The 16,597-nt window shown below is 38.9% G+C and overlaps 1 protein-coding gene and 1 long non-coding RNA gene across 7 annotated transcripts in view; one reads left to right on the top strand and one right to left on the bottom strand.

The window, feature by feature from the left end:
- Positions 1 to 16,597, top strand: part of RORA (RAR related orphan receptor A) — a 360,107-nt gene that overhangs the window by 330,039 nt on the left and 13,471 nt on the right. For all 6 annotated transcript variants that reach the window (XR_014504798.1, XM_083412802.1, XM_083412804.1 and 3 more), the window contains 5 exons: positions 3,725 to 3,846; positions 8,269 to 8,401; positions 10,076 to 10,183; positions 11,922 to 12,032; positions 14,839 to 14,951. Coding sequence is in view for 5 of the 6 variants with exons in the window: in XM_083412802.1 (XP_083268928.1) it covers positions 3,725 to 3,846; positions 8,269 to 8,401; positions 10,076 to 10,183; positions 11,922 to 12,032; positions 14,839 to 14,951 (587 nt within the window). In the remaining variant the exon portion in view is untranslated. The remainder of the gene's footprint in view (positions 1 to 3,724; positions 3,847 to 8,268; positions 8,402 to 10,075; positions 10,184 to 11,921; positions 12,033 to 14,838; positions 14,952 to 16,597) is intronic.
- On the bottom strand, positions 2 to 16,594 carry LOC310664173. Its single transcript, XR_014504807.1, has 3 exons — positions 16,107 to 16,594; positions 3,184 to 3,232; positions 2 to 1,026 (listed from the first exon to the last, which is right to left on the bottom strand). It is a non-coding gene; the product is annotated as an uncharacterized lncRNA (long non-coding RNA).

Genomic DNA, 16,597 nt, shown 5'->3' with positions numbered 1-16,597 from the left:
AAGAGGGGGAAATTTCCATGTGGTTGCTGTAGTAGCTATCCTTTGGATTAAGAACAATGACTTTGTGGCTTTTCATGACTGAAACTACATGTCACCTTTTGTGTTTTGTGTATGGCTGAAACTGTGAGGGCTGCTCTTTCTGGAAGTGCATTGCCCCCTTGACTAAGGCAGCACTGATGGGGCTCATCAAGTCCATAATCTTGGTCTAGGTCTGAATTCCAATAAACCAGACTTGCTGTTAGTCAGTCACCTGAGATGATTAACAGGTTTTTTTATTGTATTTATTATTTCCATTCCTATTCTGCCTTTCCTTCTAGGACTGTCTCATTTATCCTTGGCAACCACCCTGTGAGGTAGGCTAGACTGAGAGAGAGTGACTGGCCCAAGTATATCCAGTGAACCTAAAGGCTGGAGTGGGGATTTTAATCCTGACCTCTCTTATCCTTGTTCAACAGTCCAACTGCTATTCTAGCCTTTTTCAACCTGGGGTCCCTAGATGTTGTTGGACTGCAACTCCCATCATTCCTAGCCAGCATGGACAGTGATCAGGGATGCTAGGTGTTGTAATTCAGGAACCTCTCGGGATCCACGGTTGAGAAAGACTGTTCTATACTATGCTGGATCTGGGTCTGGATCACAGACACCCATTACAAAGTTTGTGTAAGTTAGCAAGGCTGGTATATTGTTTATCTGCAAGACTAAACAATGGTAAGTTACATGAATTTTGCACTTGGTTACAGTATAATGATTTCCTCCCCATGGGTGACCAGAGCATACAGTATTTATTCATTATATATTTATTCATTAATTTAGTTAATAAATAGCCAGCCTCAGTATATAGCTGAACAATGATGTAAAGCACATGTTTAATTGGGAAGTAATAATTTTATAATGAGGGCTAACTTACCAAGTAACAAAGAGTGTTTTGACACATTAAAGAATAATAAATTCTTTGCAGCACATGCTTTCATGGACTGAAGTCCATTTTATCAGATGCATGAACTGTGATATTCAGGTGGCATATACCTGCCAAGAGTGTAAAGCAGGAAAAAAAAGTTAAATGACAATGAAATGTAAAACACTGGTAGCAGAAACAAGCATCAGCCCAAGACTATTTTGTGTTAGATTTTGTGAAAAATCTAAATATTTCTCCTACTAAAATGAGACGTAACTTACTGTTGTACTCCTGCACAGCTCCTATTCATTTACTTGGGCTTGCACATAAAAACTTTGGAAAGAATTGCACTCCAGAAGTTTAGATCTGTCTGTCTGCTACCCTTAAGAGCTCCAGAACTGGCAACTCACCAGGGTAAATCTGGGTAACTCAAAACTGTGTTTTCTCCATTTGTGGTGTCAGTTATCTAGTACGTGCTGAGGACGAGTTAGATGTGGTTCTCTCTCAAAGTAACAGCTAAAGGAAGTCCACTTTGTCGGGAGTTGTGAAAAGGATCTGTCATGTGCGAAAAGAACCTTAAGAACAACTTGTGCATGACGAGCAGTGGAGAGTTTACCAACCCATCCCTCTTTGGTGCTTTTCTTTTTCTTTTTTGCTATCAAGGTAGCAGTAGCACTCTCCTATTCCACACTAAAATGAAATCTTATTTCACATATTCTGGGATGAAAATAAAAGAAACAGTTAGTAGGCACGAGAGATCTTATACAGTAGTACCTTATTTACGTGAATCTAATGCCCCGGCAAATCTAATATGCACCTCAATTTTCAAAACCTTGAAACCAAAAAGTATTTGCTGGCAAATGTAAATATGCCATCAGATCTAATGGGCACCCTAATTTTCACAACCCTAATTTTCACAACGTAATTTGGCCCAAAAAAGGTGTGCATTACATTCAAGGAAATATAGTACATGTTCTTCGTTAGCCTATACCTCCATGTCATTTTTGAAATATAGGAAAAAACTTTTGAAAATCACTAAACTGATTTTCACTAAAAACTGAAAGCCATCCATATTACACAGATGGATTTTATCTTCAAGAAATGATAGATCACTGTATGTTCACAGATCTTTATTAATGAGTGCTTTCCTCAAAAGTGCACTTGTTCATGTCTAGCATGTGTAGAAAACTGTGAGGACTTTCTTCAGTAAACAAACATTGATTTGTTGCAATGATAATTATAGAGGTTTGTGCCCTCGTTTCATTAAATATTTAGTAATGTGTCAAAAAGCTTTTTTATTTACCCAGAAACAGTTGATATAAAAGTGCCTTTCCCAGCTCCATGTTATGAACAACTCTCATCACCCCTGACCAGGTTGGCTAATTGGCCCAGACATCTGGATGCTATATATATATATATATATATATATATAGGCAAAAAAATAGCTGACTCCAGTTAGAAATCAGAATTCAAACCTATGTTTTACATTTCATATCATACATGAACCCACCTCTTCAAGGTGCCACAAGACTCTTTGGTGTTTCGGCTGCATAGAATGACTTCCAAAAAAAAAATAAAAAATGAATGAGATAATAGCAGATAGGTGTGAAAATATTTAAAGTATCACAATAACCCTTTGAGTGAAGTGCTGTTAATACCACATACCTTTTGAGTTGAGCAGGGACCGTTACTCAAAACTTATAGTAGAACACATAGTTTCTAAAACTGGAAGTTTTGCCTTGGAATTTCTAGTTAAAATAGTTTCTAGTAGTTGGTGCTGGGGGGGGGGGTACTGAGACCTTGGAGAGGCTGCTTTAGACAAGTGGCCCAAAGTGCTACCCATTCATTGTTCTTCCATTGTGAGCTATGAGCAGAATTGCAGCTGACTTTCCACACTATTGGGAGTATTGTGCATCACATTATGTTCTGGCCACTCAAGTGGAGAGAATATTGCGGCTGTGAAAAGGGTCACCTGCAGCTCAGCATACATTCACTATAACCTGTGTGGTGGGTGCCATTTTATGAGCCTTAAAAAAAAAAAAAAAACTAAACCATTTCCCAGCTTTTTTTTTTATGAAAGAGAAGGTGCTAAAGCACTACACATTTCTTTCATTTTCAGAAAATAGAGATGGAGGAGCTTTTGAGTGGTAACCAAAATATTTTTTTAAAAAACAAAGGTCTAAAAAAATGTCATCCACCGCAAATGTTATGATTAATTTGTTCATTTCCCCATAAAATCATTGCCCATATAAAAAAGTTGGGAGTGTGGTGCTAGAAAGTATCTTTACCTGTGGAGCTTCTGCTTCTTCCAGTTCGCTTTTTAAAAAGGCAGACTTTCTGCAGTTTGAGAAAAAACAGGAAAAAAATAGGGAAAATACAGGATGATGATTGAATGATAGCATCATGTGTACGCCCGTAAAACATCGAGTAAACAAAGCATGGAAATTCCATTCTGAACACTTAGTTGGAACCACCCCAAGGCAGAACTGCCAGTACTGGGTTAGATAAACCAATCATCTGACTCTTGAATAAGGCGGCTTTCTGTGTTCATTTGTTGAGGCTGAGAGACTGACTTAGCCAATATAATCTCCTGAGAATCCAGATCAAACCTAGTAACCCCTCACTTACAAGGGTGAGAATCAGTGATAATTTTAAAAAATGGAAATAAAAGGAAATGGAAATGGGTGTTAGAATCCCATTTCAACACTGTACAAATTTAGTGTTGAAAACATCTATAACTTAATGATTGGCTAGACAGAACATGTACAATGAAAGTTGAGGATGGCCTTTTTTTAAAATGCATGCCACTTCTTGCTCATTCTGTTTTAGAACATCTCGCACAGAACATTTCCAAATCACACATGGAAACTTGCCAGTACTTGAGGGAGGAGTTGCAGCAAATAACATGGCAAACTTTTCTACAGGAAGAAATTGAGAACTACCAGAGCAAGGTATTTATCTTGGTAAACATGCTAAAATAGCACACAACGGTTTTTTAATTGCCCATTCTGAAACACTACAGCATTTTGTGCAATCTGCGAATCAGTTTTAAATGATTGTCGTGTGTGTGTGTGTGTGTGTGGTGAGTTGTACTGCCTATTTCCAACATACCCCCCCCCAAAAGATTCATGCAACACCACATGTTGTTTGAGACTCAGGATAACCAGCATTGAAAGAAAGGGCCTATTTGTATACTTCCTCTACCCACTGCAGCAAGAGATCAATAATAGGCATTGTGTTTGTTTCTTCATCACTGGGAGAAACAAACTATGAAACCATTAGAATCTCTCGGGGTCTAAGGAGATCCTGTGTTTGAATAACCATAGTATCTCCAGATTCAGTACAGGCAGCCTCCTGTTTATGTGGGATTATGACGTGCCTCAGTGAAATCGATTATAATTGAACCCCATTGAAAAAGCCTGCAAACACCGTGTTCCGCCCCACCCTGCCCTTTTAGTGACACTTCAGACATTTATGACATTTCTGGGTCACTTCCGGATTCGGCGCGATGTACATATATACGACCGCACACATATTGAACGTGTGTAAACGGGGAGCTGCCTCTACTTCAGTTCTCCCTGTGATGGTGGGAAGCAGGCGGGAGGGCAGGCAAGTAATTTGTTACTCCCAACTGTTTCCCAGGAAGAATTTTTGGTGGATGGAGATGGCATCTATAGTCCACAAAAGTATTACCTGAGCTGGTGTAAAGCTGTAAGAGTTTATTCAGGTGCCAGAGTTTGGTATCACGTGAATAAGTGTGGGGAAGCCTCTGGCTCGCATGCAGCTAGCTCCTCTTTCATGCCGCCATTAGCAATTTCCAATCCTTATTTCATCTGAACAGGCAGACAAGGATCAGAAGTTACTAATTGCTATACATGAGCCCCCTCCACACTCATTTACATAATGCCCAAACATGATTCGACATTACATGTAAATGTACCCCTTCTGGTCACAAACATGAACTCCCCAAATATCTCCACAATGTTGCTGTCCTTTAACCTCAACTCTGTGTGGATTTTGAAGTTGTTCCACCTCCCAAAGTATCTGAAGGTGGGCAAAAAGTTCTCACAGAATGCTTATGCTGGTTTGAAGCTATATGTTCACCATTGTCCTCAATAAAGGGTCTGGTGAGGGACCCGGGTGGCGCTGTGGGTTAAACCACAGAGCCTAGGGCTTGCCGATCAGAAGGTTGGTGGTTCGAATCCCCGTGATGGGGTGAGCTCCCGTTGCTTGGTCCCTGTTCCTGCCAACCTAGCAGTTCGAAAGCACCTCAAAGTGCAAGTAGATAAATAGGTACTGCTCCAGCAGGAAGGTAAACGGCATTTCCGTGTGCCACTCTGGTTCACCAGAAGCGGCTTAGTCATGCTGCCCACATGATCCGGAAGCTGTACACTGGCTCCCTTGGTCAGTAAAGCGAGATGAGCGCCACAACCCCAGAGTCGGTCATGACTGGACCTAATGGTCAGGGGTCCCTTTACTTTTTATACCTTCAAGGTACTTTTTAATTCTGCGTTTATTTCAACTCTTTCATAGGCATATGAAAGCACTTCAGAAATTAGCATTATTTTTATAACTATTTCTGGCTAAATCATGGATAAATGAAGGTGTGTTTTATTTTCAAAGTGTATACACCTCCTTTCAGCAACAACATGGGGAGATTCAGGACAGAAGGAAGTACTTATTTGCATAATGCATAGTTAAACTGTGGAGTTTGCTACCACAGGATATAGTGATGGCCTGGACAGTTTCAAAAGGGGTTTAAAGAAATTCATGGAGGGTGTGGCTATTAACAGATACTAATCACTATGTCTGTGAGCTGCTTCCGGGATCAGAGTCAGTAAATCTCTGAGTACCAAATGCTGGGTGGCACCAGTGGAAAAGAGCTATTGGTCCCTGTCATCTTTGTGGTCTTCCCATGGGCATCTGCTTGGTCCCTGCGAACACAGAAGGACAGACTAGCTAGCTTTGACCTGGCAGGGTTTCTCTTATATTCTTAACCCTCCCCACCCCCAGAAAGGTGACTTAAAAACAAATTTTCAAAGACAATACACAAAAAATATTAGGAGAATAATTAAAATAAGTCAAATGCCTGATGAAACAACATTGTCTTCACTACTCACCTGAAGGACATTTAAAAAAATGTCCCCTAGTTACGTATTCGCCTGAAAAATACTCAAGGGTTGTATAAAGAGGTTGTTTTTAATCATTTAGAGCCCAAATGCAAAACTGTAGTGGAAATTAATTATTACTTTTCTGTATCTTTAAATAAATTAAGATTAATTCACTATACTTGTTGTACTAAGCCCTAAGGTTTCATTCCAGAGGTAGATGTTTTCTATTAAAAAAAACCCTCATCACTTGTCCAGTCATGAATGCAGTAAGCCCACAACTTATGGGCATTTAACTTGTGTGCATTCAGCTTTACATGTTTGGGAAGTAAGTAAGTAAGTACGGAAAGTGGGAGGCATTTGGGGGAGAAGACTGGCAATGCGACCCTGCATTGCACCCAATGTGTTTTGACTATATGCAGTTTTGGCTTTTAGGTGTGACCCCCAGAACATAACCCCTGAGTAAGTTGAAAACTTACAGTAGTAATAATTTGCTTACAAAGTATTGATTTGCTGCCCTAGAGAAAATGCTGTCTGTCTGATATGTATATTTACGTCTCCTCATGCTCGCCTCTAGGGGTTGTGATTCTTCTTGTGGATGGAATACATTCTCTTGGGCCATGTCAGATGTAAACGTGTTTGCCAACCTCTCGCTGCCAGCTTGACTGTAAAGTGGGGCTGGGGGGTGTCTAAGTTTATCACTAAATGGACTTTCCTTCTTCTTACCACCCCCACATTCCATTTAGTGATCAAAGCAAACTCCCCCATTCTACTTTATGGCCAACGTGGTGAGTGCGTGTTTAGCAAATATGCCCCTGTGTGGTTTGGTCCTTTGCCTTCGTTTACTGTGTTGTTATAGCTATACTTTGGAGCCCTGGGCAAATGGTTCGGAAGCCTATATAATAATGTTATATGATTATGATAGAAGAAGAGAATACGCTGACAAATTTAGAAGGAGAAAAGCAGTAAAACGTCATATGGTTAGCATTGCTATTTAAGTTCTGTTGAAGGTTCAAACCCATATAGAGTTTATTTCTAATTTTGAATGCTTTGTATATTTGCATAAATAATGCAATGTCACAAGATCCGTCATGCCTTAGATCTATTACACCTCAAATGGGGGAATAAAAAATATTTTGCATCAGGTATCACCGGAGCACATTCCCAAAATGTAATTTTAGAGACAACAGATAGTTATTGGTAAAGGAACATTGTTGAATGGGATTAAGGAATATTTTATCTCAAAACACAAAGCACACATTAGATATGCTAATGATTCATGAGTTGTAATAAATATGCAGGCATCCCCCCACTTATGTGGTGGTTACACTCTGGGGCCCCGTGGGCATAAGAGAAATTGTGTGAAGTGGGGAGCACCCTCTAAACACTCTAAATGCCCTCTCTCCAATCCATACCAAACATACTGATTCCAAAAATATTCACAACTAGAACTGAAGCACTGGGGCCAGCAGGAGGCAGGAGGGTGTGTGGGAATGTGGCTGCTGCTGCGCTACCCTGCACATCAGCTCTTAGGCGGGGAGGCTGAGCAGCATAACAAAGCCCTGCTGTGCCTCCAGTGTCTTCAGGCTTCGGGGAGGGTCTCTTCGCAAGCCATGAAGACTCTCCAATTATCTCCTGCCATTTCCGGGTTTGAATTGAATTATTTACCCGGTAATTAGTTCCTGGTGCTAAGCAAATACTCAGTTGCACATGAGTTGATTGCACGTAAGTGGAGGGATGCTTGTAAAACATATTCCACTTACAACTTCTGATGTTTAAATAAGAAGCTGAGCAGAGTGTGGATTTTGCTTCTATGTTCTACATTTTGTAGAATTCTACACAGAACTCTCACTGAAATGAACAAGAGTTTTACCCAAACATCCAATATAAGTTTTACTATTAAAATGTCATTCTTAGAGCCTATTTGTAAACTAAAACATAAATTGTAAATTTTATGTAAACTAGTCATTGTTATTATTTCTCTGTAGCACTCACCTTTAATATCTATAGTATAGCATTAGAAAAACTGTAGGCAGGCATAAAACTGCCATAAGCCCCTTGAATTGCCATACCACACGTATCACAAATTGAAATACAAAATGGGAACACAGCCTGACATGCAAATCACAAGGCAATCACAAGGCAAATCACAAGGCAATCAGTTGCACAGATTAATGATTAATGCTTTGCTTTAAAAAAACCAAACTTATTCCCTTAAGAAGGTTTAGCAAGTCTGGAAATAGCACTCTTTTTTGTCTTTAACAGCAAAGGGAGGTAATGTGGCAATTGTGTGCCGTGAAAATAACAGAAGCAATACAGTACGTGGTGGAGTTTGCCAAGCGCATTGATGGCTTTATGGAACTGTGTCAAAATGATCAAATTGTGCTTTTAAAAGCAGGTATGTGGGTTGGGGGGCAAAATTGAAACCTTTAAAATAAATGTCAAGTGCACATTTTATTAACATTGTAATTCCATTATAAAAAGTGTATTTCACAAAACTGTGGCTCACCTAAACATGTTTAATGCTTCGTTCATTACATAATCATACTGCCAACAAGTTGTACAGTTCAGTCCTGGGCAATCATGGGCCAATGTTGGGCAATGTAGAAGAAGTCAGAGGAATAGCCTGTTGCTTGAACGTAAGCCATGTGCCTTCACATTTCCTTCATTAATAAAGTTAATTCCAGAATCACTCTAAGAGAACTAATACCGATAAAGTGTTGTTGGTGTTGGTGTTGTTGTTGACATTAGGCAGGCACTTTTGATGTACTCTTTTTGGCACATGTTTAAAAACATTTTTAAGACCATACTATTCGGACACATATATGTTATTTTGTTTTAATCTCTTTTACTGTTAATTTTAATTATTTGTAAATGTTCTAAATTGTTTTAACAGTTTTTATAGTTAATTGTGATATTTCTTGTAAACAGTATAAAATTTTTGTTAAATAAATAAATCTTTTTTAAGATAGCACAGGCATTAAACAGAAACAAGAACCCAGTTTTCTAGAGGGACACAACTAAAAGAAACCTGGTTTGTGCAGAAAATTGAAGCAAAAAAAGTGGGGGTGGGGGGAGAGACCTTAAAATGTGACTTCTCTGAACAAACTGCATAATAAATGGAACTCTTTTTTTGTCTTGAAGACAATATGTTGAAATGGGTTGGAAATTCCATATTTTCCAACATATTTTGTACTTAGAACAAACATCATTTTGAGGCTTTGACTCTTATTTTTGGGTTTCCAGTGCCCCTCCTGTTTATCTGTTTCTGACATATTTTCTTTTTAAAATAAAGATTCCAGGTTCAAACATGAGCTTGAATGAATGAATGAATGTTTATTTGCGTCAGCCACTCAAATATTTCTGCCAGGACAAGGGCTTTCTCAAAGCTTTCATTACCTAATACTGGCCCTGTAAGGTTTTACACTCATGAGGTCATACACACAAGCCTTGAGGTCATACACGCCCCGCTCCTTGTCTAGTGCAGCCACCAGAGTGGAAGCCTCTGCTTCCCTTTTAGATTTGCCACAGTTTAGCATTACACCAAAGCCCAGAGCTGGGATTAAACTTAATGATGGTTTGTTGAAACAAGACATCTTCTAAAACCATGCTTTGAAGCTGGCTTGTGTCAACAAAACACAGTAAAAATTAGCCGCAATTTATTGTTTGGATGACATGACAAGCTGTGGTAAATCTATAATGGAAGCAAAAGGCTTCCAAACTCTTCCTTGGAAGAGTGTATCTTTTGAAGATACACAAGCATAAGACTCACTGCAATTTATCCTTATAATGCTAAATTATGGTTTACTGTTGTTTTTGAATTGGCTCAGTGTGTGAGCCATATTCCTCTATTACCACCTTTGTATATTCAAAGTCATAAAATTGGCTTAACAGATATAATTTATTTTCTGTTTTCTGAGGGCACATAAACCTCATTTGTGAGCTAGAAATATATTTTAAGGAGATGTACAATCTATTGTTTATTTAAGAAAGACATGGGATAAGAACAGTTGTTTGTGAACCACTGTGTTTCTAGGTCTCAATTGTAAAATTGTTTCTTCTTTGGTTTTAGGGTCTTTAGAGGTTGTATTTATCAGAATGTGCCGTGCCTTTGACTCCCAGAACAACACCGTGTACTTTGATGGCAAATATGCTAGCCCCGATGTATTCAAGTCATTAGGTAAGGAAATGAAGTAATTAATTAGAAAACATACTTTTTAAAATAACTATTTGGTTAAATTAATTTGCTATAATAAATGGATTGTGTGCAAATCACTTAATAGATTTTTAATTAAGGATATTTTGGTGATTTAAGTAAGTTACACCTTCTGTATTTTTTAATAATGTACTTTTTGTTCTTTCAAAAGATTAAAAACTAAGGGTAGCCTAGACCCATTTATACTTTTTGATTACAGCTTGTTAATTATTACACAACACTTTGAAGTTCAAAGTGAGAAGCTCACTAGGCATTCTAGAAAACATGTCATCTGGACTCTATTGTGCAAACTGCAAAATAAGAGCACAATAAATGTTTGCTGCATTATTATTATACCAAGAGCTATGTCCTCCAAAGAGATAATTCCAATTATTTTTCTACCATTAATCAAAAATTATATATAGTTTCCTTAATAGAAAAAAAATATCAGATTTGATTGCAACTGAGTTCCTATAATAAGTTCCTTGTTGTGAAGTTCTCACATGCCTGTATGGGGCTTCCACGTCAGACACAAGCCCTACCTTTGTATTTAAAAGATTCCCAAAGTGAAGCCCTGTTATTGTTGTAATCTAATAATTACTCAGTTTTGTGTTCATGCTGGGAAGCATTTGGAAATTTATATAATGAGCTTAAATATATCTGGAAGTAACAGCAAGTGGATGTTGACAGTACAGCAGTGAAGAACTGCCTGGAATTATTAACTAATTAACACTGAGATTCAATGACACTTGGATATAACAGTGTAGAACATGGGGAAGGGAGCTGAAGGCACTGCTTACGTTAATTCTCTTTAGTGCCATAAGGTACTTTTTCTTTTTCATTAATGAATTCTGGAAGTTTCATATTGGGCTGATTAACCAAGATTTCAGTCCTGCTTGTGACACCAAGTGTTGTGGTTCTTTATGGAGAATAATGGAGACTATGAGGAGCCCTTCTGTGAGTTTTAAGACCAAGAAATGCACAAAGTAGTTTCTGTGCTCTTTTGGTGCAAAACTATGCTGGCCTTTGAAATATTGGAACTGCTTATTAGACCCAATTGGAAAATGGCTAATTTTCATATAATTAAGACATCTCATTGATTCAGATACTTTAGTCAATTTGAACACACCAGCCTTGTACCCACTTTAAAACGCATGTGCTCCGTGTGCAAAGAAGTAACAGGATTATCATCTGTCCTGCTCAACTGTTTTAATATTACTCCATGCCTAGAGGCAGCAATCCCACAGTCTGAGGCAGTGATGCCTCTGAATACCTGTTGCTGGAAACTGCCGTGGGGGAGAGGGAGGGGGCTCATGTGTTCTGGTCCTGCTTGAGGCATCTGTGTGGCCACTGTGAGAACAGGATGCTGCCCATTGACATCATACACCAGGCTCTTCTTATATTCTTATTTGTATGTTCAGAGGGCCCAGGGCTGTGTAATGACTGTGGGGCTACTTAAATCAGACTGCACATCCAACACATGTAGATGACATGAGATTTAGCGTGGACATGCTGTTGTTGCCTCATTGTATGAATTACTGTGATGGAAAGCAGACCCATAGATATTGTCATGGTAAAACTAACAGTCCACTCTAATGTGAATAAATGCTCTGGCAATTTATTCTCCATATAATCGCTGTTCTTTTTTTTTAAAAAGTATTGTTTTATTTTTTTGAAAGAGGCCCTGTGTAATTTGCTGCTTGTTTTTTTTCCCCTTTGGCAGGGTGTGAAGATTTCATTAGTTTTGTTTTTGAATTTGGAAAGAGCTTATGTTCTATGCACCTTACTGAAGATGAGATTGCATTATTTTCAGCTTTTGTTTTACTCTCTGCAGGTAAGGCATTAAGTATCTAAAAGCATTCTCTAGTCCTGTGTGACGGACAGCAGAGCCAGACCAGAGTCTGGGGATGCAGTCCCTCTGAATCCCCCCCCCCCCCGGGCTGGAGCCGCTCTCTGATTGGCTACAGACATCTATCCATGGGGGGCGTGGAGCCAGCACCTTGGGAGATAGAATAAAAGGAGCCGTTTCTGAGGGAGATAGTTAGATATGGATAGAGATAGGGTTTCGTTTGAGGGGGTGGGATGGTTTAAGGAAGAGAGTTGGAGTCAGGAGAGGGAGTTGGTTCTGAGTAGAAACATCCACTCTGATGAAAATATCTACAGCTAGAGAAAGGAGTCTCTGAGCTTAGTGTGAACAACAGAATTTGGCGTCTTATGAGGCCAGGAGTTAACTTGGGGGCTGAACTTGAGCAGGAGAAGTAGAAGCTGTGAAGTCTACTTAGGTCTCATTCCAGGCAGGAGGGGAGATGTCTAGAAAGAGAAGACTCCCAAACCCCTGAAGAGCGGTGTGGTTGACCCCGGGGGTCTGTTATATTATTTGAAGTACCTCGGGAGTGTGATTGTTAAAAGGTTGGGTAGCTGACACCATCTTATTTAAGAAGCAAAGTATTCAGCTGTAACACCTATGCCGGAACAAAATTAAGGAAATGAAGTGAAATAACTCAAAATAAGCTAAGCATTTATCAACTAGTCTAGAAACCTGTAACATCTAACTGAAGCGTAATAACTGAACATAAGCAACTGAGGTTTAAAAGACGTTGTGCTTGATTAGAAGCCTGTAGCATCCATTAGATTCAGTATCATTATTAATAGGTTGACTGTTTCCTGAAAGAACATTATCTTCTGATACATCCTTTGTTTTATCCACTTTGTTCTATATAATAAATCTTTCTTATATGTTCAGCTTTTGCCTGAGTCACCAAATGCAGTGGTACCCTGGTTTACGAACTTAATCCGTTCCGGAAGTCCGTTCTTAAACCAAGGCATTCTTAAACCAAAGCGTGCTTTCCCATAGCAGCGGGGGATTCCATTTACAAATGAAACACACTCAACAGGAAGCAAAACATGTTGTTATTCTAGGGCAAATTTCACAAACCAAAACACCTACTTCCGGGTTTGCAGCATTCTTAATCCAAGTTGTTCATAAACTAAGCTGTATCTAAGATTTCCTTCACACTAAATTTAAAACATAACTTGTGGTGGTGACTATAGAGGGTACACATAGTTTTGATCCACTGTATTTGGTAGGCAGCAGCGGGATCCACTACTTTTTGCATTAAAAAGTTTAATTTGATTTTATTAGATTTGTTTAAGAATCACTTTATACTCCACAAGAAAGAAATGTCATCTTCTGCATCAAGCTGCACTTGTTTGTCATCAAATCCAATACTTAGATAACTGTTGGAAGGAGCAGAATAGAAATATCATTGGCTGCTTCCAGCAGTCAGTTCTGTAAGGTCTGGTACTGAAAACCTTTTAATTACTGATTAGAAACAATCCCTGTGATAGTGAAAGTGACTTCCATGTTGCAGGAAAGTGACAACAGTGCAGAGGCAATGATTTTACCATGGAAGGAACGATTTTACTCCTCATGGTGCTTTGAGGAAGGGTTGGTTCTGCTAGTGGGGCCTACTTGGGAAATGCTGGGCGTTCGAGCATTTCTGCCTACATCCACATCAAATTAGCTTTGCACTTCATTTTTGTAACTTTCAGCCTCTCATTTCTGCAATTTTTAGACCAATGCCCCCCAGAACACTTAAGATCCTTTTCCTTTATCCACTACACTCCAAACTGGAAAGGTTTTTCCTTAATTTGGCAGGTTTTGTCGCCACATAATGGCCTACCATGCTTGCAGATGCCATACAGTGCTGATTAAAAAGTTATAGAATGTTCCTTAAAATAAAATAAAAAATCAAACTTTAAATGTGCTTAGCACAAAAACACCTGGATTTGTTTGCCTGTAATTTGGCAAGCTTTATAAACTCTGGAGGGGCTACTATGCCTGAAATGCCAACCACTTCTATTTAAAGGGGAAAGTTATTTGCCATTTTTTTATTCTCCGTAATAATGAAGGTGGTGAAGTGGAACAGAGCTTTGTTTTTTCCAAGGCAGATTTGCTTTGGAAAGGACAAAGTTTCTTTCCTCACTGCCACTCTCCAGGAAGCCTGTGAAGCACTTCAAACCAAAGTGGGTTGCTTTCAAAAGAGCCAAATTATAATCCAACCCAAATCTTATAATTGATTCACCATCCTACTGATTATGCACATAGCCAAGAGTGACTATTTAAGAATGGTGTGTGAACACTAGGACAACTATAGGATACACTGTGCTAAAGAACAAATGCTTAGTATGGAATGTATAGCTAGTTGCTTTGTAGAAGCACCAGAAAACATGACTTTATGGGCTGATTCACACATGCATATATGTCACTTGACAACTCTCTACTTGACAATACATCACTTTTTCATTTCACCATGACTTGATTTTACTGTATTGAAGGAAACATCACTGTACACAAGAGTATGCTCTGGTATGGTAGAGTCCCATTCATTTTGTACACATGGAGCACATGGGACTGAAGTAAAGAGAAAGGAAATATGGCTACCAATGTGTAGAATTGCAGGTGTATCCCTTTTGGGTGTTGTTAAACATTGCACAATTTTATGTAGTCGTGCATTAAGAAGAAATAATTGTAGAAAGTAGTTTGTGGAAGGTAGTTTCAAAAACATTTTGAATACTAGATTTAATCCTATTGTATGTTTTTATTTGTAAGATTTCAACACGGGTAATTTTCATTTTAGACCGATCATGGCTTCAGGAGAAAGTAAAAATAGAGAAGCTCCAACAGAAGATTCAGTTAGCACTTCAACATGTATTACAGAAGAACCACCGAGAAGATGGAATCTTAACAAAGGTAAGAGCTAAAGAGTCTGACAGTGGCCTGGTTTGCACGACAGAGTAAGTGTCCTCCCTGGTCTTTTTTTACTGCAACTTAAGAGTGTCACCTGAATTGGGACTTGTGATTAAGCTCTGTCTTCACTGACCGTAAGCTGTAACCAAGGAGTAGCCAGCCAGCTGCAAGTTCCTCTTCGGGACCCCATGCATTTACACAGTTCCGATAAGCAAGGGTTTGGCTTACTGTGTTGTGTGCAACAGGCCTTTTTCTGGTGAATATTAGTCACCTTAATTAGACCAGCAAAAATGATGAAATTGGCAGGAGAGACCCTGCTGATGGTGCCTCCACCCTGTGAAGCTCAAGAGGTGGTGGCATGTGAGAGCAGGGCTTTCTCTGTGGTGTGACATGGAACACATTCCCCTCCAATGTGTGCTTGGTCCCACCATTATGTCCTTTCCAGGAGCAGATCAAGGCACAACTCTCCCCCCCCCCCCCCAGGCCTTTGGTGTTGAGGATGAACACCAAATGATCTTCCCTTCTCTGCAGTGCTTTGTTACTTGGGTGGTTGTTTTAAATTATAACTTTAGAATTATAACTTTTATTTGGAATAAATTGTTATTTTGACCTGTTGTAATCTGCCCTGAGATACTGTGAAGGGCTGATTATAAATGGAAATACATACATACATACATACACACACACATACATACATACATACATACAATGTAATTAGCAGTTTAGTTTATGACGTGTTTTGTGAGGTCTGCTTAAAATTTGTACCATTTTCCAAGACTGACATAACAGGCTGAGCAAGTGAAATTGATTTTGTTTTTGAAGAATGGAAAATTAGCCGCTTACCTTCACAAAAATAGATAATGTTTGCCTCTGCTTGATGTATTCATTCCACATAAAGTACTGAATCAGCGCTCAAGGATTAATTTAAGCTAGGGCTACCTGATTTCATTTTAGGAACCAGTTTGCAATGCAAGAGCTTTGCTGTGGAACAAAGGAACAGGAGTAAGGTACTTTTGAGCATGTACATTCCTTTTCCTACTAAATACTACAGCCTGCCAGCCACCAACCCTCACACATGCACACATGTGGGATTAGGGCAAAGGGCTTTCAGATTTGAGTGTATGCCATTCAAGCAGGATCTAAAGTCCAACAGCTCACCTTTTAGAAATTAAGTACTAGTTAGGCTGCAAGTATGATGCTTTGATTGTGGAAATGTTATGGAAGATATTGTTGATACATGTTTAAATTATACAAATTATATTAAGTCATACAAAAAAATACAGGCTTAAGGTACGTATTATTTGTTACTGATGTTAATGGAACAATTTAAAATGGATAATTGTTGCTACTTTAGTTTTACAGGCTTCACAAGTCACCCTTAACAAATAGCCATATGGAACACTTTGAAAGGCAGAGTTTAGTTGCAACAAGGTCTCTCCTTATTTTCCCTGTGGCTTTTCTAAGTTATGGAAGAGAAGGAGGTGTTATGGTTAATGATGATGATGATGATGATGGATGCTGTTAGACAGGCATTCTCTAGCCCCATTCTTACAAGGAAACTAGGATTTGTTGCCTTGAAGAACAAAATTAAAAGACCCCCAAGCATTTTCATACCTGTACATCTAATTCATTTTGCTTTTCTCTCCCTA

Source organism: Podarcis tiliguerta (genome assembly GCF_965153285.1).
Source record: "Podarcis tiliguerta genome assembly, chromosome: 14".
Lineage (NCBI taxonomy): Eukaryota > Metazoa > Chordata > Lepidosauria > Squamata > Lacertidae > Podarcis > Podarcis tiliguerta.
Note: the sequence above shows the minus strand (reverse complement) of the source record. Positions and strands in the feature narration are given on the sequence as shown.